At 43.7% G+C, this 23559-nt stretch overlaps 1 protein-coding gene and 1 long non-coding RNA gene across 6 annotated transcripts in view; one reads left to right on the top strand and one right to left on the bottom strand.

Moving 5' to 3' along the window:
- Positions 1-15649, bottom strand: part of CRY1 (cryptochrome circadian regulator 1) — a 46297-nt gene extending 30648 nt beyond the window's left edge. For 2 of the 3 annotated variants that reach the window (XM_059681751.1, XM_059681752.1), the window contains exon 1: positions 14913-15647. In XM_059681751.1, coding sequence (XP_059537734.1) covers positions 14913-15070 — 158 coding nt within the window. In that variant the 5' untranslated portion in view covers positions 15071-15647. Of the gene's footprint in view, positions 1-14912 lie in introns of all 3 variants that reach the window. The other variant, XM_059681753.1, reaches the window with a different exon arrangement.
- Positions 15650-15960: 311 nt separating this feature from the next.
- LOC132227066 (uncharacterized) lies at positions 15961-18302 on the top strand. Of its 3 annotated transcripts, none has more exons than XR_009451118.1 (3): positions 15961-16195; positions 16230-16352; positions 16833-18302. It is a non-coding gene; the product is annotated as an uncharacterized LOC132227066 (long non-coding RNA). The 3 variants fall into 3 exon arrangements; XR_009451117.1 differs by having other exon boundaries at positions 15961-16352; positions 16833-16907; positions 18151-18302; XR_009451116.1 differs by having other exon boundaries at positions 15961-16352.
- Positions 18303-23559: the final 5257 nt, after the last annotated feature.

The raw sequence follows: 23559 nt of genomic DNA, 5'->3' as shown, positions 1-23559 counted from the left end.
AGTGGTTATTTTCAAAGTTAACTCACATCATGTTCCAACCTGTGCTTAAAAAGAGAAGCAAGAGTATATGAAACAAAAACAAAGACTAATGAGACAGAGAAGAATGGACAAAGATGGAATGGAGGGTAGGATGGCAAGAGAATCAAAAAAGGGAGGAAAGGAGGTATGAAGGAACAATCAAACTGAAACTTAAGAATCCTAAGTCTGATACAGTTTTCAGTAACAAAAAAGGGTCAATTTGATTTAATTACTAATAAGTAAATTATGAACATGGGCCTCACATTCCATATACACTTGATTTCACAGTTGAAAATAAGAAATGCCTTTGTGGATGATATATAACAGAACTTGTCTATGCTTAGAGAAATATAATAAGTGAAACAAAATGAACCCAAAGTATTATCTATTTCTCATTTGGTAAAGAGATTCATTTAGAATCACATTAACTTTTAATCTCCTCAGAGATATTTGAGTTAATTATTTGTAATTTAATACAATACAGGATCACATATTCTGAGTTATATCCTTTCATTTATATAACCAACATTTGGGCATCCACATAGGACATACACAAAAATGAATATAGAATTCTAGTCCTTGGAGTCTCAAAATAAGAATAGATGTGTAAATTTATTATTATAGTAATATATACACAGTATTACTTAAATCCCTATTGTTAAAGGACATATAAAAGCAAGGCAACTTATGCTGAGGAAGATCTCTAAAATTTTATAAAGATATGACTAATACAGATTTTTAAGTATCTATGACAGCACTTAGTGACAGCAGTTTAAATTAGACTTTACTTAAAGTATCTTTAACTTCTGAGGTGCCAGGGTCCAGCCCCAGTGGTCCAGGGGTTCCCAAAGGTGTGGACGGAGTCGGCCAAGAGTGTTTTACACGGAGACAGTGTTCAGAACTCTCTAGCTCTCTTTAGTCTCTGTGGATCTTCCTGTGCCTGGCTGAAGCCACAGAGAAAGATCCTGAGGCAAGCTGAGCCTTTATTTTATAGTCATAGGTAAACAAGGTAGTGGTTTCCATAGTTACACTGTTCTTGTGAGTTTCACTTGTTTTGACCATAGCTACACTGTTCTTGTTCTTGCTGCACTTCCCTCAGCCCATTAGCTTCCCAGATAAGATATAGGGAGCGTCATAAGGTCAAGCCTAATTATGCTTAAGAGGACTGTGCCCTCTAAGTTGGGACTTGTTTGTGACTTTGCCAACAGGTCAGTCTGAGGCTTAATCCTATATTGGCTCCCCACACTGAGGTCGATTTACACTAGTACTAGTATAAGGCTATGTAATTTATACCTCCTTAATCCCCAAATCACATAAAGATACCTGAATCTAGGACTTCTATTCTGTGTGTATTTTTAGAAACCATTGCATGTGACACTATAATAATAGGCCAAAAATCATATTTCAAATCTACTTCTAGACTTTAGAGTTTTAAAATAGAACTACATAAAATCTGTTCAACACATGTACAAAAGCAAATGACAGAGCCACACATAATGGTTTTCTGATATTCCTACCAGAAAACTCTCTTTTCCTAATAATGCTAATTTTACTCTAGATTTATGTTTTTCAGAGGCAGGACTGTGAAACAATACAATATAAAACAAAACAATAGGAGTGCCAGGGTTGAAAAAGTCTATGAGAGATGATACAAGCACCCAGACCTTGGTTTCTAAACATCCTTTTCCAATAAGGGTTCTACAGAGCAGCGGCTGATTCAGGGCTAAGCAAGGAAATTACACAATGAACTGGAGCATCTCAAAAATGCCACAAAGTAAGGAAGAGCTCTAGAGAAATAAGATGGATGTGTGTCAAAATACAGATGGATGCCAGAGCTGGAACAATTTAAACAACAAAATAAACAATAACAGATTATAACCCAAAGAATAAAACAAATACTCATGAGCCCATCCTATATAATAAAAGGTTAATATGCAAATAACCAAACAGCAGAACAACTCAACAACTGGTTGCTATGACATGTGCTGACCATCAGGGGGCGAGCACGGAACATGGCAGGGGTCGGCCATGGTGGGATGGTGGAGCAGGTGAGCGGGGCGCCAGACCAAGGAGGGGTGCTGGTCACTGTCATCGGGACAAGCCTCTGAAAATTCTTTGCTCCTATGTGCCACGGTTCTGCCCAGCGCTCACACCTGCTGCTGGCACCAGTCCCACTCGCACCAGCTGCCGGCACTGGAGCTGCCACTCACACCTGCTGCCGGTGCCTGGTGCCTGCCCCCAACAGCAGTAGGTGTGAGCAGCGGTTACCAGCCCCGATCACCCCTCAGAGCATCTCCACCTCCCCCTGTTCCTGAAGGGTGATCAGGGCCGGCAGCTGCCTCTCGCACCCGCTGCCGGTGTCTGGCACCAATCACTTGGCACCATCTGTAGGTGCAAGCAGTGGCTTCCAGCCCTGATTGCTCCTGAGGGGCGATTGGGGCAGCAGCCGCTTGCACCCGCTGACGGCGCCAACCCTACTTGCACCTGCTGCTGGTGTCGGCTCCAATCGCTCTGCGCCTTCAGCGGGTGTGAGCGGGGCCAGTGCTGTCAGCGCATGGGAGCGAGGCTGCCAGCAGACAGGAGACCAGGAGCCGAGGCAGAAGGGGCTGGGTGGGGGCGCAGAGGATGGGCCAAGACCTACCCCCGTGCCCACTGCAGCCTTGTGGCCCAAAGATCCTTTCAAGGTGCACGAATTCGTGTACTGGGACCCTAGTATTTTTATACTAGAGGTCTAGTGCACAAATTGGTGCATGGGTGGGGTCCCTCACAATCTGGGACCCCTCAGGGGATGTAGCAGTGCTGAAGTGGTTATGTTTTACATATACAAAATTAGAATTATTATATCTTCCAGGAAGATTGTTCATTTTAATTACTGTGAAACATCCCTCTTTATCCCTAATAACAGTTTCTTACTTAAACTTTTATCTAATATTAGAAAAGCCACACAACCAGCTTTCTTTCTATTAGTGTTTGCATGATATAACTTTTTCCTTACTATTGACTGTAGGTCATCTAAAACTCCATATTTAAAATACATTTTTTATAAGCAGCATATTTTGGGTTGAACCATATGAAATTGCTAATAGTTTAGTGTTATTTATCTACAAAACAAATTTTATATAGCTCAATCTAATAATTGGTTATATTTTTAAATTCAAACAATCTTTGTTAACTGGAAATGTGATTCACTTATAATTAATAAGATTAGTAACATACATAGGTTTAAATTTACCATCTTAATATTTGTACCACTTGTTCTAAGTCTCGTTTCTTGACTTCTTTTAAATTAAGTTTAATTATACCATTTTCCTCAATTCTTAAGATTGTTAGTTATAACTTCTTTTTACTGTTCTTTTGGAGGTTACCTAGAAATCAAATCAATGAGTATTTTGATTCTTTAACAATGCAAAGACCTTAGAATATACTGACTCCATTTAATATATAGGTGTATACCAGTGGTTCTCAACTTTCCTAATACCACGACCCTTTAATATAGTTCCTCATGTTGTGGTGACCCCCAACCATAAAATTATTTTCATTGCTACTTCATAACTGTAATTTTGCTACTGTTGTGAATCGTAATGTAAATATCTGATATGCAGGATGTATTTTCATTGTTACAAATTGAACATAAAGCATAGTGATTAATCACAAAAACAATATGTAATTATATGTGTTTTCTGATGGTCTTAGGCGACCCCTGCGAAAGGGTCATTTGACCCCCAAAGGGGTCACGACCCACTGGTTGAGAACCGCTGGTTGTCTTTAGATTGGGAGAAGGGGAGGCACACTGGTGGTATGGTCCATACCACTTTTATGATTTTTAAAAAATATATTTTATTGATTTTTTACAGAGAGGAAGGGAGAGGGATAGAGAGCCAGAAACATCAATGAGAGGGAAACATCGATCAGCTGCCTCCTGCACACCCTCCAATGGAGATGTGCCCGCAACCAAGGTACATGCCCTTGACCAGAATCGAACCTGGGACCCTTCAGTCTGCAGGCCAATGCTCTATCCACTGAGCCAAACCGGTCAGGGTGCACTTTTATGATTTTTTTATAGTAAGTTACTAGTAACGCACTTTTATTCATTCATTCTTTCACACTAGGTCATTTTATTGAGATACAAAAATAAACATAGAATTCCCACCCTAATGCCTCTCAAATTTAATTAAAATAAGGTATAAAAACTATTATATTACTTATTAAACTTTATTATTAAAGTGCATGGCACCAAGGAAACACAGAAGAATCAAATCTGTCAAGGACGGCCATAAGATTTCACAAAGATAATATTTGATACAGGTCTTTTATTATCACAGCATTTCACTTTTTGGTAACAGTGTAAGATGATCTTCAACAGAAATATCAGGTAATCTTCTGGAACTGAATTACACTAATGTAAGTATATGTAACTTATACCACCCTCATTTTAAAAATCACATAAGATGTATTTGCAATCTAGGCTTCCTACTAATCTTTGTCTATTTTTAGACAGCACTGCATTGTGACCTCAAAAGGACAGATAAAATCAAGAAGGACATCTATTTGAGGACTTTATAGTACCTACATGGAATTAAATAAAATCTGTTAAATATCATGTTTATAAAAGGCAAATGTATTAGAGAGCTATATACAGTGTGGGGCAAAAGTAGGTTTACAGTTGTGACTATACAAATCCGTTTATTCTTGTATTATTTATTTATTAATTATTCCCATTTTTAATAAACAGAATTCTTAATTTTAATGAAATTAAATTTATCAATTTTTCCCTTTTAGTTAATACTGTGTGTGAACACGGGTACATGTTTGCAATAACACGTGTCCTGTTTAAGAAGTCTTTGCCTCTCCTAAACTCATGGAGAGTCTTTCCTTCATTTTATTCTACATGAGCATTATTGACTTACTTTTCACATTTGGATCTACAATTAATTTTTGTATTACTGTGCAAGATAGGTATCCAGATTTTTTTTTCCCCACATGGATACCAAGTCACTCTTATTTTAGGAGGAAGAATATTAATAATCTGAACACCTGGATTCTAGTTCCAACTCTTTAAAACAATGAGCAAACCACTGATCTCTCTATAAGTTTCCTGATCCAATTCAAATCCATATTTAGAATCACTGGATTAGGTGCCCTTCAAGTGTTTACAATATAGCAGGGTGAAACAGTTGTAAAAGCATCATAGTATATTATAAAAAGTATTGTACAATGCTTAGTAATGCTTTTGTACTCAAGACTAAAAAATCTGAACTGACTAGACAACACTGAAAATTATATAAAGACAAAAAAAGTGAAGTAGAAAGAATTACACAATTCCTGTCACACAGGTTTTTTGTTTAAACAGTGTAAATCATAACTGGTAGATGCTAAGTAGAAAGTATTATAGTATACCTGTTATAGAGTAGACATAAATAATTGGTACCTGATGGGTTGGCAAAAAAAAAAACACAACAGTACAGCACAGGATTTGAAAGAGATAAACTCCTTCCTACCCTATTATGAATAAGTCCAATGAGAAATAAAACTAAGAATGGGGGACATGTTATAAAACAATTCCTCCTCCTCCCCCCCAACTCTCTCTCTCTCTCTCTCTCTGTTTTCTTATAAGTCCCAATTTTAAGAGTGAGAACACTGGCACATAATCATTAAGAAAAGTGTCTGAAATGTTGAAGCTACAGGTTTTTTTAAAGCTACAGATGGAAACACAACTCTTTTTAAAAAATCATGCTCATGCCGAAACCGGTTTGGCTCAGTGGATAGAGCGTCGGCCTGCGGACTGAAAGGTCCCAGGTTCGATTCCGGTCAAGGGCATGTACCTGGGTTGCGGGCACATCCCCAGTAGGAGATGTGCAAGAGGCAGCTGATCGATGTTTCTCTCTCATCGATGTTTCTAACTCTCTATCTCTCTCCCTTCTTCTCTGTAAAAAATCAATAAAATATATATTTTAAAAAAATAAAAATAAAAAAAAAAATAAAAAATCATGCTCATGACAAAAAGATTAACAGAGAATCTAAGTCCATATTCAGGATAATCCTATGTAATAAAAGCCTAATATGCTAAGTGTCAGGTCGTCCAGTCAGCCAATCAAAGCATAATATGCTAATGATATGCTAAGGACGCTCAACTGGTCGCTATGACATGTACTGACCACCAGGAGGCAGATGCTCCAACTGGTAGGTTACCTTGCTGCTGGGGTCTGGCTGATTGGGACTGAGCGAGATAGGCCGGACATGCCTTGGAGCCTTCCCATGGTCCCTCCCTGGCTGGCCAACCTCCCACATCCCTCCCTGGCCCCGATCGTACAACAGTGGTGTCTCTTAGCCTGGCATGCGCCCTCTCACAATCTGGGACCCCTCGGGGGATATCAGAGAGCCGGTTTTGGCATGATGGCGGAACGCCCGGTCACTATGATGCGCACTGACCACCAGGGGGCAGATGCTCAATGCAGGATCTGTCTCCTGGTGGTCAGTGTGCCCCACAGGGGTACTGCTGCTCAGGCAGAAGCTGAGTTCACGGCTGGCAAGCGCAGTGGCAGTGACAGGAACCTCTCCCTCCTTCGTGGGGAGCAGGCCTAAGCCAGCAGTCAGACATCCCCTGAGGGCTCCGGAACTGCAAGAGGGCACAGGCCGAGCTGAGGGACCCCCCCCTCCCCCAGTACATAAATCTCGTGTACCGGGCCTCTAGTACTATAATATTAATAGATAACACACAGAATGAATAATATCCTATTCCACTAACCCCTGGGAAACACACATACACATACACCCCAACAACAAACTTTAAATAGGAATGTACACACTAAACAGAGAACAGAAGTCCAAGAGATAAATCTTGGCAAGAGTAACAGAATACCGCCCGGCCAACATGGCTCAGTGGTTGAGCGTTGACCTATGAACTGGGAATGTATTGTGGTTTTACTGAGGCCTTTTTAGGAGAAAAGGAGGAGACTCTATACAGCAGGATAGTAGAGTGCATATTACTGGGGAAGGAAGGTATAAGGAAAGTTTAGGAGGAGCCCTGGCTGGTGTGGCTCATTGGACAGAGCATGGGCCTGTGCACCAAAGGGTTGCAAGTTCGCTCCATACCTTCTCCCCACCCCTGGTTACAGGGTTGCAGGAGGCAACTAATCTCACATGGCTATTTTTCTCTCTTCTCCCTCCCTTCCACACTCTCTGAAAAGGAATGGAAAAAATATCCTCAGGTGAGGATTAACAAAAAAAAGAATGGATGTTGAACTTTATCAAAAGTCTTTTCAGTATCTATGAAGATGATCTTACAATTTTTCCTTGGCCTATTAATATTTTATATTAATATACATAATTCCAATATAGAATTATCCTTGCATTTTTAATATACATGTAGAATATTCTTCTAAAATATGAATTTGTATTCTATTTGAAAAATTTGTACATTTTATTCCTAAATGATATAGGATTGTAATTTCTTCTTCTTTTACTATGCCCCTGAACAATGCTTCTTATAGCACTGAAGTTACATGTTCTTAAATGTTTGGTAGAACCAACTATAAAATAACTGAGCCTGGACATAACTCATTAACAATATTCTTTATTCCTTCTGTAAGAGCTTTGCTTTCAAACGATCAATAAAACGGAAAAGCATCTGGCAAGTCTACCCAAGAAACAAAAAAAGAAAGAAAAATAAAACCTATTAGTAATGTGAGAAATGTCAAGACTAGATTAAATGGTAGACATGTTAGGAAAATAAGAATTATTATCAAATTCAATTAACAAACTGACTGAAAAGAAAACCTAAGAAAGTTAATAAACACCAATGGAATTGAAAAGTATGACAAAAAATGGCCTACATCAGTAATTGTTTCTAAACAGAAATCTACTCATATTAAGTCAAGCCAAAACAAAGAAAGAAAAAGTATTGGAAGAATACTGGAGTGTCTCATGGAACCTGTGCTCAGGAAGTATAGTCAAGTAAGAAGATTCTAGAATGTTAGAGCCTAGGACACCTGCTCCTTTTTGGAACTGAATGGTCTTGTTTGTTCCTTTCTGCACGTGTGCTCATTTTCTTTTTTCTATATTCATCTTTCTATGCTAAGAGACTTAGTGTTTTATGATTGCTCAGTGTTAAGGTCCAATACCAACCAAAGAGAGTCTCTGTATCCCTTTTCCAAACCTTCATGCTCCAATTTGATACATTGTGGGTCAGGCATTGACTCTAGATCCAATAAACTATCCACAGGAGAAAGAGGAACAGATCACAGAGCTACTAAAGTGGAAGCTAAATTCATCCTTTTAGTAAGGGTTTTGATGTGGGTAGTTTAAGGTGTGGACTGTGCAGGTACACTAAAATATCTACAAAAAGAATCTGCCTCTTCCCCAGAGTCCCCAACCCAAAAGGCTTTACAGGTGAATTCTAGAAAACCTTTATGGAACATAGATTTCCTGTTATTTGTACCACTAGCGACCATAGAAAGGAAATAAAATTACCAACTTATCTTATGAGACTAACATGATCCCATAATGTAAGGCAGGAAACCATAAAAATCTTAGAAGAAGCCATCGGCAGCAAAATAGCAGATATTTGTCATAGCAAGATCTTTACCAATATAGCTCTTAGGCAATGGAAACTAAGGAGAAAATAAAAAAATGGGACTAATATCAAAATAAAAAGCTTCTGCACAGCAAAAAAACAAAAACCACCCATCAACAAAACAATAAGAGAGCCCACTGCATGGCAGAACATATTTGCCAATGTTATCTCTGATAACGGTTTAATCTCCAAAATTTATAGGGAACTCATACAAGTTAACAAAAGGAAGATAAACAATCCAATCAAAAAATGGGCAAAGGACCTAAATCAGGGGTCCTCAAACTACGGCCCACAGGCCACATGCAAATACAAATATTGTATTTGTTCCTGTTTTGTTTTTTTACTTCAAAATAAGATATGTGCAGTGTGCATAGGAATTTGCTCATAGTTTTTTTTAAAACTATAGTCCGGCCCTCCAACGGTCTGAGGGACAGTGAACTGGCCCCCTGTTTAAAACGTTTGAGGACCCCTGACCTAAATAGACACCTTTCAAAGGAGGACATACAGAAGGCCAAGAGACATATGAAAACATGCTCAAAGTCACTAATCTGAGAGATGCAAATCAAAACAACAATGAGGTACCATCTCACACCTGTCAGAATGGCTATCATCAACAAACAACAAATGCTGGCCGAGAATGCAGAGAAAAAGGAACCCTCTTGCACTGCTGGTGGGAATGCAGCCACTGTGGAAAACAGTATGGCGTTTCCTCAAAAAATTAAAAATGGAACATCCATTTGACCCAGCAATCCCACTTCTAGGACTATATCCCAAGAAACCAGAAACACCAATCAGAAAGGATATATGGACCCCCTATGTTCATAGTAGCACAATGTACAATAGCTAAGATTTTGAAACAGTCTAAGTGCCCATCAGCAAATGAGTGGATTAGAAAACTGTGGTACATCTACACAATGGAATACTACGCTGCTGTAAAAAAGAAGGAATTCTCACCATTTGCAACAGCATAGATGGAACCGGAGAGCATTACGCTAAGTGAAATAAGCCAGTCAGAGAAAGATAAATATCACATGATCTCACTCATTTGTGGAATATAATGAACATAAACTGATAAACAAAAACAGAACCAGAGTCCAACCTATGAGAGAAGGCAGGGGGTGAAGGGGTAAGAGATCAACCGAAGAACTTATAAGCATGTATATGAGCATAACCAATGGACACAGATGGGGGGGAATGGGGGGGAGAGGGTATGTGTTGGGGGATGTTGGCTGTGGGAGCGCACTGACCACCAGGGGGAAGCTCCTGTGTTGAGCATCTGCCCCCTTGTGGTCAGTGAACGTCATAGTGACCAGTCAACCGGTCATAATGATCGCTTAGGCTTTTATATATATACATTACTAATTAACCCCAATGAGCTTTGTCTTATAGGTAATATTTATCAACATGTATGTGAAAAATTAAAGCTGAAAGAAGTTTACAACACAGTACACCAGCACACACATTAGCCATCATAGCACTAATGCGTTCACTTATTATGTAGCTACTGAAATACAAGACTGTACACATGCGAGGGAATGACAGTAACAAAGTCAAATAATGTCTTACTGTTATTATGAAAACTAGAGGCCTGATGCACAAAAATTTGTGCACTCGGGGGTGGGGGTCCCTCAGTCCGGCCTGTGCCCTCTCGCAGTCTGGGACCCCTCGGGGGATGACCACTTGCTGGCTTAGGCCTGCTCCCTGAGGAATTGGGCCTAAGCTGGCAATCAGACATCCCTCTGGCAGCCTGGCAGCCCTCAGGGGATGTCCACTTGCCAGTGGGGAGCAGACCTAAGCTGCAGTCAGACATCCTTAGTGCTGCTGAGGAGGCAGGAGAGGCTCCCACCACCACTGCTGTACTGGCAGCCATCAGCCTGGCTTGTGGCTGAGCAGAGCTCCCCCATGTGGGAGCGCCCTGACCACCAGAGGGCAGCTCCTGCATTAAGCGTCTGCCCCCTGGTGGTCAGTGTGTGTCATAGTGACCAGTCATTCCCAGTCGTTCTGCTGTTAGGGTCAGTTTGCATATTAACCTTTTACTATATAGGATAGAGGCCTGGTGCACGGGTGGGGGCCAGCTGGTTTGCCCTGAAGGGTGTCCCGGTTCAGGGTGGGGGTCCCGCTGGGGTGCCTGGCCAGCCTGGGTGAGGGGCTGATGGCTGTTTGCAGCTGGTCACACCCCCTTCAGGGTGGGGGTCCCCACTGGGGTGCCTGGCCAGCCTGGGTGAGGGGCTGATGGCTATTTTCAGGCTGGCCACACCCCCTTTATGGTGGGGGTCCCCACTGGGGTGCCTGGCCAGTTTGGGTGAGGGGCTGAGGGCCATTTTCAGGCTGGCCAGCGACTGAAGCTCCCAGCCTCCTTTTTTTCTTTTTTTTACCCCCCTGGGATTTATTTACCTTCTATAATTGAAACATTGTTGCCGTCACTGGCTCTCCCAGCTCTGAGGCCACGGCCGGCTGAAAGCAGGTATCTGGGGTTTGTTTAGCTTCTATAATTGAAACATTGTTGCTTTCGGACTCAGAGCCAGGCCATGGCAGGCGGGGAACCTTGGCTTCCTCCATCACTGGAGGAAGCAAGCCTCCTGCTCACTTCAGCTGCGTGGCTGCCGGCCGCCAACTTTGTTGGCAGTTAATTTGCATATCGCCCTGATTAGTCAATGGGAAGCATAGCAGAGGTATGGTTAATTACCTTTTTTGTCTTTTATTAGATAGGATATTCTGACTTCACAGACACCTGGAGTCTCAGGAAACCATAAGTGTCCCTGGACCAATTCTGAAAACCACTGTTAAAGGGCTGAGGAACCAATAATGAATCAATCCCACTCTTGTGTAATTTAATGAAGGAGTAGCACAGTAAATCAATAAATATATAAATTCAGGTAGTGATGAATGCCATGAAAAAACAGAACAAAACAGGACAAGGAGGTAAAAGTGAAAAGTGGGAGGTGTGGGGAAGTAGTAGGGCAATTACTTTACATGGGATGGTCAGAAAAGGCTTCTCTGAGGAGGGATATTGAAGGAATGATCCCTGCTAAGGTCTGAGGCATAGGAATGATGTGATCTAATTAAAGTTTTTAAAATATTACCTGACTTCCACATGGAACAGACTGGTAAGGCATAAAAATGGAAGTAGGGAGGCTATTTCACTAGTCATGCAATGAATGCTGGTGACTTGGATAGTATAATAGCAGTGGAAGGGTGAGATCTGAGTGGATATGCAAGTTATTATGAAGGAAAGGACATAATAATTGCTGAAGGACTAGACATGAGGTTGTGAGGAAACAGAAATGAAGGGAAGATGGCTCCGAGGTTCTTGCAGAGCAATGAGGTAAATGTTGCTATTTATTATGATTTAAAGAAACCTTGGGAGATGGGAGAGTGGGGGCAAGACCTAGCTTAAGATGTTTAATTAAAATCAGAGTAAAAATGCTGAATATGAGAGTCTGGAACTCAAGACAGAAGTCAGGAGACGCACAATCCGAATTATGGGACTATTTCTATTGTGGTTACCAGTTTTATTTCACTCATTATTTGACAATGTGAGTTTCTGGGTGTACAAAGTAAAACAATATATAATCCCCCTGCTACAGAATCTAACAGTCTAGATTTTATAAATTTATAAACTGCTCTAGAAAAAACTTAGTATAGACATTTAGATATTTACCAAAGGCTTCCAATTTAATAGCAACTGACAAGCATTTACTACTACCACTCACATTTTAAGCATTTTACATTTGTTAAGTAATTTAATCCTCCTAACAATCTTATGAAAAGGGAATTATTACTCTATTACTATATTATTAATACATTAAAATATATATTTACCATCTTTCCCTGAATCAACATTAATGACACTAATTCTGCTAATGAGTGTTTCATATATAGTTGATGTATCATTCCCATCAACATTCAAACATACTGTAATTTCTCCCATCTTAAAAAAAATCCTCTCTTGATTTCACATCGCACTCTAGGAACCACATCTCTCTGATCCTATTATAGCAACACTTCCTAAAAGAGCTGTCTATGTGAGCTGTCTCCCACCTTTCTCCTGTCAGCTTCTCTTGAGCCATTCCAAAAAGGCTTGTGTCTTTACACTACTGAAACCACTCTATTCAAGATTATGAATGGCCTCAAAATGCTAAATACAATTTTTAAATTTTCATCCTCATCTCACCTGACCTATCAACAGCACCTGACCATAGGTAAAATACTCTCTTTAAAATACTTTCTTTACTTAGCTACTCAGACACTACACTCTGCTGGTTTTTCTTCCTAACTTACCAGATGTTTCTCCTCAACATCTACCCATTAGAGCACCCAAGGCTCAGCCTGTGGATCTCCTCTCTCTTTTAAAAAAAACACTCCATGTTTTAATTACAGTTGATATTCAATATTTTTCTTTTCCCTTTTCTACCTATGCTTATTTTCTTAATGTTCTAATATAGTTTCATGGCTTCACTAGAATATAGCTTCAACAAGATAGGGACTTTGTTTTGTTTTAGCTGTTTAGTTTATGCTGAATGCTGGCACATAACACAGTGCCTGGCATATATTAAATGCATGACAAATGTATGTTCAATGAATGAATAGATGAATAAATAGCTTTAAATATATATATAAACTGACGACTCTCCAATTTATACCTCCCGCGTAGATCTCTGTCTGCTCCGAATTCCAACTGCCTGTCTGCTATCTGCATTTGGATGTGTAATAAACATCTCAAATTTAACCAAGTTCAAAAGAGAACTCCAAACACCCTCCCAATGGCTTCTCTAACTTCATTTTCTTAGCAAAGTGCAGTTCCATCCTCCTAGTTCCTCAAGCCAAATATTTTTAAAGCATTCCCAGTTCCTCTCTTTCTCTCACACCACATATCCAACCAGCCAACAAATACTGTGGATTCTGCCTTCAAAATATATTCAGCATTTGACTACTTATCACCACTATCACTAAGGTCCAAGCCATTCTCACCTTTCAGCTAGGTGAACAACAGCCTCCTAACTGCTCTTCCTGCTTCTTGTCCATCTGCACACCCCACCGCCTTCAGTCCGTTCTCAGAATCACAGCCAGAGACATTTTTTCAAACTTAAGTCAGATCATGTCACTTCTCTGCTCATAATCCTGCCATTATTCCCACTTTTCTCTTTGAGTACAAGTCCAAATCTTCACAACTACCTATAAAGCTCTACTCAATATGGCCCTGTTACATCTCTGACCACATCTACTACTTTTCCTCTCACCTATTCTGCTTCAGTCACATTGGCTGCTTCGGCTGTTTGTTCCGAAGGTTAAGGACATTTGCACCTCGGGGCCCTTTCTCCGACGTCCCACTGCCTAGAATGCTTCTCCCCTAGACAGCCGCAGTCCATATTTGCTTCATCACCTTGTTAACTTTCCACCTTCTCTGAGTTTTTCCCAATCCCCACATTTTAAATTGCAATTCTAATCCCAACCTCTTATAATCTTTATCCTCCTCCTCTGCTCTGTATTTCTCCACAGCATTTCTCCACCACCAAATACTATATATCTTACTTTCTGACGCCTATCCTCAAAAAGGACAAGAATTTTTTTGTCTGTTTTATTCACTGCTATATCCCTGGTGTTTAAAGCAGTGCCCCGTATATAGCAGGCGATCACTCTGCTCATCGAACACTTTCACTTCCACCAGAGGGCCGAACCAGCCCCTCGCCTGGCATTTCAGGGAAGATCATCCAGCGTCTCTAAGATTTCCTCCAGGCCTCTGATCCCTGGAAGGATTATACTTTGCCTAGAAAGAAAAGCCGTGTTGCCCAGCCCACCACCAGGGGGAGCTCGAGAGGAAGAGCTGTGAGCAAAGAGAAACCAGATGTGATTTCCCTGGCTTTTCCTCCGTCAACCTCGAGGTGGAAGAAAACTGGGTTTGGAAGGCGACTGTGCTGAATGCTATGAATTACCGGGGACACAACCGTAAACACGAAAAACCGCAATCCTTCCGAAAGCCACAAAGAGGCCAAGGAAACCAACCCACGGGGTCGCTGAGAAATGGGCGGGTGTTTCCTCAACCCCGCCACTGAGAAGTCCCCATAAAATCCGCGGGAGAGTTCCCATTAGCGCCGAGACGCGTTATTCACACTCGGAGGCCAGGCTGTCCCGGGCTGCCAGCACTCCCGGGCCAGAGAACTATCCGGTCCATCCTAGTTCGTACCCGAAGCAGCTACAATTCTTCAAGCGTCGTGAAGCAAGGCGGTCGGACCCCGGGCTGAAGTGCCCAGATGGGGCTGATCTGTCAAGTCCCGACTCATTAAAACACCGACAGCAATTTCCCCCGAGATTTTTGACTCACCGCCACCTGTTGATGCCCACGTTGGAGGAGCCCGCGAACCAGGGGTCGAGGATGTAGACGCAGCGGATGGTGTCGGCGCCCCGAATGCACTCCTTCAGGGCGGGGTTGTCGTGGAGCCGGAGCCCCTTTCGGAACCAGTGCACCGCGTTCACCCCCATCCCGGGAGCGCGGCGGGCGGCGGGGCACCGCTGAGCACCTCCGCGGAGAAATTCAAGGCACGAGGGTCCGGCTCATCACCGACACCTCCGCTTCCAGGAGAATCGCCGCACCCCGGGCAGAAGGACAGGGCGGCCGAGGGGAAAAAGGAAACAATGAGTCCGAGGAGCGGACAGGGGAGGGAGAGGGCGCTGGAGGCGCAGCCGGGAGCCGAATGGAGGCTGCCCGGTCAGCGGAGTCCGGGTGTGACGCCCTTTAGGAGCCGGCGCCCGCCGCACCCGCCTGGATGACACGCATAACTCCGAGGGCCGCCGACCCCCGGAGGGTGAGCGAGTTCCAGCGGCTCGAGCCGCCACGACAGCCCGAGCCGGTCCCCGGAGCCCCAGGAGGCTCGTCACGGAAACCTCGCCCCACCGAGGCGGTCCCTGAGGAAAAGCGGCCCGCCCGAGGCGAGCCACCGAGGAGGAGGAGCGAGGACTCGGCACCCGCCGGCCACGCTGCTTCTCGGCCCAGGAGCGAGGACGGAACACGCAGGCGACGGTCGAGGCCGCTGGAGGATTGCCGGCCGGTGACCGGTGTCGAGCCGGCCCGGGTGACTCCGCCGCCACCGCCGCGTCAGCGGCCGCGGCCCCGCCCCCAGCTCCTGACTGGAAGGCGCGCCGCCCACGTGACCACCGGCACCTCACGTTTCTGAAGTGTGTTTACTACAGCGGCGCGGTCTGGGGAATGTGCTCGCTCTTCGGTCGCCTTTAGGGGGCGGCAGCCGTTCGATCTCAAAACTGTCGGTCCTCGCGGAGAAGCCGGTCTCTCTACCTCAGTCCCTTTTCTCCGCGGACTGGTCGCGGTTGCCGGGTAGGGCCTTGGGGTGTTCACAGGCCCCATGTGAAGGAAAGTTTAGCACCGCCCCCGTAGCCATGAGCCTCCTCCATTGGCTGAGGCTCGCTGAGACCCGGATGAGCACGGGGATGCGGGCAGCTCGCGGGCGCGCGCTCGGCCGGGGAAGGTGCGCGTGCGCTCTCGCTGCGTTCCCGGCGGAGCTAGGGCGGGGCCGGCCGGCTGGCGCACGTAGGCACTCCGGCGGTTGGGGGTCCCTAGAAGGCCCGGGGGCGGCTTTGTTCCCGCTGAGAGTCTGTGAGGGGGGCCTGCAGGTAGTGGGGGCAGGTGGGGTGGACGGAGGAGAGTAGGACGGAGGAGGCTGCACGTAGGCTCGGATGCCAAACTGCGTGCATCAGTCCAGCTCTGTGCAAAGAACCCTGCTTTGGAGTGTGCAGCGCCATTCCAAAGGTGCTGTAACCCTTGAACTTGCCCTGGGGATGTGGAGTAATGGCCGGGCGGGTGCCAAGCATTCCTGGACTTCTAGTAATTCCCTAATACGAGCGAATATCAACAGTATGTGAGCCCTCGTCTCTCCCGTTTAGTGCGGCCTTTGCCCACCTTACAGGAGGACATTGAACTAATCCATGCCATTCCTTATTCATGTGATGCCCTTATATTCATTCAACAATTACTGAATGAGCCAGACACTGCTCAAAGTGCTGGAGATACAGGAGAGAAGAAAATGGGCTAAAATCCCAGTTTACAATCTGCATCCCTTAAACCTTTACTCTTTGCTATTTTTTTCCTCCATAAAATGCTCTTCTTTGGCACCTGCTGCTCGCTGCAACCACCTTTGCCCTACCTAGTATATTTCTACACCTTCCCTTAGACTCAGATGCAGGGCAACCTAATTTGTAAAAAGACTCCTGCCCACCCCACCCCCCGCAGGTCTGATAATCACTTATCACACCCGCGATTATATTGATAAGACAATGAGAAGTGTCTACTTCAACACGAGTGCAAGTAGGTGCTCGATAATTGTACTTAATACTATAATAATGTGTCTCTGATTCCCTCTAAAGCAGTGGTTCTCAACCTTCCTCATGCCGCGACCCTTTAATACAGTTCCTCATGTTGTGGTGACCCCCAACCATAAAATTATTTTCGTTGCTACTTCATAACTGTAATTTTGCTACTGTTATGAATCGTAATGTAAATATCTGATATGCAGGATGCATTTTCTTTTTTTTTTTTAAATATATATATTTTTGATTTTTTACAGAGAGGAAGGGAAAGGGATAGAGAGTTAGAAACATCGATGAGAGAGAAACATCGATCAGCTGCCTCCTGCACACCTCCTACTGGGAATGTGCCGGCAACCAAGGTACATGCCCTTGACCAGAATCGAACCCGGGACCCTTCAGTCCGCAGGCCGACGCTCTATCCACTGAGCCAAACCGGTCAGGACAGGATGCATTTTCATTGTTACAAATTGAACATAATTAAAGCATAGTGATTAATCACAAAAACAATATGTAATTATATATGTGTTTTCCGATGGTCTTAGGTGACCCCTGTGAAAGGGTCGTTCAACCCCCCCCAAAGGGGTCGCAACCCACAGGTTGAGAACCGCTGCTCTAAAGTGTGACTTGTTAAGGACCATGGCCCCATCCAGTTCTTTTTTTTTTTCTTTTTCTTTTTGCATCAATACCCACCCAGTACAGAACCTGATACATAAGCATTCAAACGTTGATTGAATGACTGAGTTAATGAATGCTGTTTGCCCCCAGAGTCTGGCAAGGTTAGGAGGAAGAAGGATACGGCAATTGCTACTGCCTGAACTGTGTGCTTTAAATTCATGGAAACCCTAGTTAGTACCTGTGAGTGTGACCTTATTTGAAAAGAAGATAAAGTGAAGATGAGGTCATTAGGATGGACCCTAATCCAGTTTGTCTGAGGCCCTTAAAAAAGGGGTAAATTTGCACACAGACCCACGCACACGAGGAGAATGCCTTGTGAAGATTGGAGTTATGCTGGGGGGCAGGTGGGCGTTCAGAGCTAGTCACCCCAAGATGTGCCTCAGTGGTATGCAGATGAACCCTGCAGGCTCTAGAGGAACTCCTGCCTCCCACCTCCACTACCTAGAAGAATCTAAATCAGGAGCCTGACCTATGAAAAGAGTTATCAGCAGAAATAAGCTTTTAAGTATCTATATGGTAGGGCCAACTGATAAATTACTGAACATGTGCTTTCCTCCTCCCTGCAGTGACCTCCTGAAGCCCCAAGGTGCATTGCCTCACCCCAGCTCAGAATATTCCTTTTCTGTCTCTGAACCTCTTGTGCATGTGGGGTCTCTGACTCCCACATGTACGTGGGATTCCCATACATATGTACGTATTAAATTTGGTTATTTTCTCTTGCTGTTCGGTCTCATGTCTTATCTGACCATCCAAAGAAGCTAGAGGGTAGATAGAGGAAAGCGTTTCCCTCCCCCACAGCTGCAACAGGGCCAGGAGCTATGTACTCAAAGCGAAGGGAGCAGCCTGGAACAGATCCTTTCTTATTGCTTACAGAGGGAGGGAGCATGGCCCTGCCAGCACAGTAATTTCAGACTTCTGGCCTGCCTCACTGTGAGGCCATAAATGCCTGTTGTTCCAAGCTACTTGGTTACTAGCAAATTAATAACAGTAATATAAATTCAGTCATCTAGTGAGCCAGGATGTCTGGAGAGTATTCCCTACCCCAGCTTTTGTTGCCACGCAGAGGACATAGCATCTTTTCCTTGGTTTCTTAAGAGCATTTAAAATTATATGTGAAAACTCTTTGTTCACTAGAAAGTACTAAACAGTTGTTTTTAGCAATGGGACGAGCCTTGGGTAATTACCATTCTGAGGGGTCCGTGACCTATGCAGAGGATGTTGCATATAGAGCTGTGCCCTCGCTTGGATTGCCTCCTACTCCAGGGCCTTTTGTACTTTTAAAAATACAGTGTTTCTCATTTCATTGTAGGCAGTTTAAAAGTAAGCAGATTGTGTCTAAAGACATTAAGAATTGTTTTCAAGCATCCAAATGAGACAGTGGGAGGTAGAGGAAGAGAATATTGATTTGTGTAGAGTTGACTTTTGATGTTCATTCAATGAAGATGGATTTTTTTTGTAACAGACAGTTGCATGTGGGTGGGTGTGTAACTTTCATTTACACATCTAAGTACTAATTTATTATAAAAGTGTCAGTTTTGTTAACTGAGCACTTCTCAAAGACTGAAGGGTTTTTATGGCATATAGACGATTACTTTAATATATCTTTATTAAATATACTAGAGGCTCAGTGCACAAAATATATGCACAGGAGTGAGGGGGGGGGTGTCTCACCCTGGCAGTCGGGCATCCCTCTCGCAATCTGGGACGCTGTATGCACCAGTGACCATACTTTTCATACAGGTGAAAGGTGTCTTGCTGTTGTATGGGCAGCTACATTTTTTTGCCCTGATTATAAAAAGTAGTACATAACATGGTCCTTCTGAGGCAGTAGTACCATTTTCCCCATCTTCTGGATAGAAAAACTGAAGCAGAGAGAAGTTAAGTAATTGGCTTTGTCACACAGTTATAAGTGTCAGAATCAGGGCTGATCACAAAATGTGCAAGCCAGAGTCCATGCATGTTATCACTGCCATCATTCTGTTTTTTCAGTGTTAGAGTAGCCTTGCCAGGTTTTAATTTTTAAATCTAAGAGACTGTTCCCAATATACAGGGTAGGGTCCCTAGGCCTGGCTGGTGATCAGGGCCGATCTGTGGGGAGACTGGTGGGTGGGGCAATTGCGGGGCGGGGGGGGGGGAGGGCCCTGCTGGCACCTGCCTTGGTTGGAGGCTTGGCACTGCACGCTGGCCGGCCCTGCCCCCCACTGCGCGACCGGTGGGGCGATCTGGGAGGCCCCCACTGGCACTCGCCTCGGCTAGCCTGGGGCCTGCGGGCTGGGGGCAGCTCCTCTGTTGAGCGTCTGCCCCCTGGTAGTCCGTGCATGTCATAGTGACTGGTCATTCCACCAGTCGTTCCACTGTTCGGTCAATTTGCATATTAGGCTTTTATTATATAGGATATGACTTATTGAGCACCTACTGTGTTCCAGGTTCTTTATATATGTTATTAACCCTCGTAATAATCTTTTGAGGCAGCTTATTTTTATTTAATAATAATTTATGCCCCCTTTGCTGAACCTAAACCTCAGAAATACAAATAAATAGTAAAACTAATTGAAAAACAAGACAATTTCTGAATCTAAGCTCTTTCCTCATCATATACTACCCCTCACTGACTGACACCACCACTCCCCTTCTTTTTCAGAGTAAGTATGTATATGTATATATATAAAAGCCTAAGCGACCAGACGACCAGCTGACCTGCCGGTAGCTATGATGCACACTGACCACCAGGGGGCTGTCGCTCAACGTAGGAGCAGAAACCACAGGCATGGACACATGGAACAGACTGATGAATCTCAGAGGGAAGTGAGGAGGGGGAAGGGCGGGAAGAGATTAATCAAAGATCTTCTATGCATACTAGAGACCCGGTGCACTGGTGGGGTCCCTTGGTCTGGCCTGCGGGATCAGGCCAAAACCAGCTCTCTGACATCCCCCCAGGGGTCCCGGATTGCGAGATGATGCAGGCCAGGCCAAGGGACCCCCACCGTTGCACGAATCCATGTGCCAGGCCTCTAGTATAAATAAAATGGGAGCACAGTCAGGAATCTTGGGAAATTCTGGTTGGCTCCAACATCATGGTGGTAGAAAGAGTATGAGACTGGGTTATATCTCAGCTCACCATTGATTAGCTCAGCAATTGTCAACCTTTTTTTTTATCTCATGGCACATATAAACTAATTACAAAATTCTGGGGCACACCAAAAAATATTTCTTTTGCCAATCTGACCCAAAAAATAGGTACAATTTTGATTCATTCACATGGGACAACTCTTATTGTGTTGGCTGTTGTCATTTTTTTATTTGACAATCTAAGGGAAAAGAGGTCAGTGCCCCTGACTAAATAGTCAGGTATTGCATGTTTTAAAAATTCTTTTAGCACACTGGTTGAAAATTGCTGGATTCATTGGTGATCTTTAACAAATCACCTAGGCTTTTTTGACCTGATTAATTCATCTATAAAATGAGCAGACTGAACTATAACTTCTAAGTTTTCTATTTTAAAATTCTAGGATTCTGTGGATACAACCCTGCCCTGGGCTCAAAATTATTGAGGAAGAGTTCTATTAAACATTCTTTTAACTGCCAGCAGTGTTAGGAATATCAGTATCTCTTTGATTTCATGAGCACCCTTGATAGAAGTGTGTCAGCCTCTAAATTAAAAAGCCTGTAGTCTCTCTTGACTCTATCTTGCAGAGGTGATAGTTGGCATGTGTTTTAAACACATAAGTAATGAAGGAGTGGACTGTGTGATCAGCTCATTCAGTCTTGATGTAATGTGAATGTTAGGCTGGTAGCTCTTGGCTGAGGGACTGTCAACACTAGAGTCTTTGGGGGATTGAATTTAAATGTGTTAACGGATCACTATCTTATATTTTTATTTATTTACTTTTTTAATTAATAATTTTAAGGAGAGCGAGGAAGGGGGAGAGAGAGAGAGAGAAGAGAAAGAAAGAGAACCAGTGATTGGCCCCGAAATCCAGGCATGAGCCCTGACCTGGAATGGAACTGGCGACCTTCTGGTGTATGGAACTACACCCAACAAACTGAGCCACTCTGGCCAGGGAAGGATCACTATTTTTTTTAAAGGTAAGTTATGAGTCTCATATCAATATGCAATGAACACATGTCAGATATTTTGCTTCACTTGTTTCACTTGTTAATAATAAGGGAATCAGTAAGATGATGCAATGGAATAAAAGAAGATTCCAAAGAGCAGTTACATGTCTAGGCCATCCAGAATGTTAAAAATTAATTCGCTTAATATATGCAAAACTGGCTTCTCCTCATAAAAGCGGCTTGGGGAGGGAAATCAATTGCACTTTCACACGACAAAAATATATTTGCATGTCCATGGACAAGACTCCTCTGCATTGCTCTCAATTCTCTACAATTTACAGAGCTGTAAAATGGTCCAAAGATAACGACAGGCAGTGAATAACTTGAAGGGTGCACTAAACAAGAGACCTAGTAATCTTTTCTGCCAATCTCAAAGTCATTCATAATTTCTGTCCCCTTTTCCTCAGAGAGGTCTTCCCACTTGCCCATTCTAAAAAGGGCCTCTTCTCTGTCCCTATCATGGTTCCCTATTTCCTTTCCTCAAAGCACCAATTATATGTATATATGTATTTTTTGGTTGGTTGTGTATTTATTCTCAGTAAATCTATGCCTGCCTCTACCCTAAATGCAAACTCCAGGAGGGCAGAGATTTGGGTCTATCATGTTCTTCCTTATTAGCACTGTGCCACTGTGCCTGGTACTGAGCAGACGCTCAATCAGTGTTCCTCCAGAGACCATGGTAACACCCAACTGATCACATGGACACGGCACTGCATGTCAGTTACCAATTTATTGTTTCTCACGAAATCTACCTTTCCTGCCTTCTCTGTAATAGAGTTAGACCCTGTTAGGATTTCTCCTTTGCCTCAGGCACCATGTTAACTGCTCTCAGTGGAGAACGCTGGAGGGACAATTCAGGAGGAAGGGGCCTCTCTTCTTGGTGCCGTTATGCTTTGTTTTCTTTTCTTGCTCCAACTCCGCTGCTGCCAGAGGCCCTTGGGTGAGGACACACTGGCGCTCGCTCCTATCGAGTGTCAGTGGCATTCCTGCCGGTGGATTCCCGCTAGGTTTTGCAGGCATTCCAGCAGGCAGCTACCCTGCCTCAGCCCACCTCCATTCTGGCCAGGCGTTTCCTTTCCTGTGGCCATTCCCAACCATGGTTTTCTTCCCACTGGCCTTGGCTTCAAGACTGTAGATCAACTCTGGCCCAGGTCAACTTTGTTACCATCCACGAGCCATCAGATCCCACTCTTGGAGAAGACCCCTGTCACTCCCCTTCCAAGTTTGTCCTTCCTCGGGTACTATCTCCATAGTTCCCTTTCCTCCTTTATAATTAACTAGAGGCCCAGTGCACGAATTTGTGCATGATTGGGGTCCAGCCAACCCGCCCCCATCGGGGCTGATCAGGGGCGGGGCCGGCCAGGGGGAGGGGACAATTTGCATATTAGCCTTTTATTATATAGGATAATTCTTTTTATGAACAGTCCCTGTTGGATTTGCTCTGTGGTTTCTGTCTCCTCATTGGACACTGGTACAATCCACTAACAATGTGCTTGTGAACACTTGTCTTGCTTGTTCTTACCCCTTTTCTTGACTATGTGCATGTAGAAAGTGCAAATAGTTACAAATGTGGCAATATGGCATTGTGAAATATTAGCAGATGTTTTCCCCCACAGATCTTTTTTTGTGCTGTGACCATCCCCATTCAGGTCATTGGATGGGAGTCCCCTGTTGCTTCAGAGGGACAGAACTAGAGGACAAAGGTAGTCTAGCATTTTTGCCCTAAATTCAAGAGTCTTGATCCAGTTGTAAATCAGGAGAGATTTGCTGCTCCCCACTCCTCCCCCCAACATTGTACAAACATTCTCTAAGCTGGAGTGGACTATGAGTGCAAGGAAAATAAGATAGGTAAGCATTGG

Source organism: Myotis daubentonii, chromosome 2 (assembly GCF_963259705.1).
Source record: "Myotis daubentonii chromosome 2, mMyoDau2.1, whole genome shotgun sequence".
In the NCBI taxonomy this organism is placed as follows: domain Eukaryota; kingdom Metazoa; phylum Chordata; class Mammalia; order Chiroptera; family Vespertilionidae; genus Myotis; species Myotis daubentonii.
Note: the sequence above shows the minus strand (reverse complement) of the source record. Positions and strands in the feature narration are given on the sequence as shown.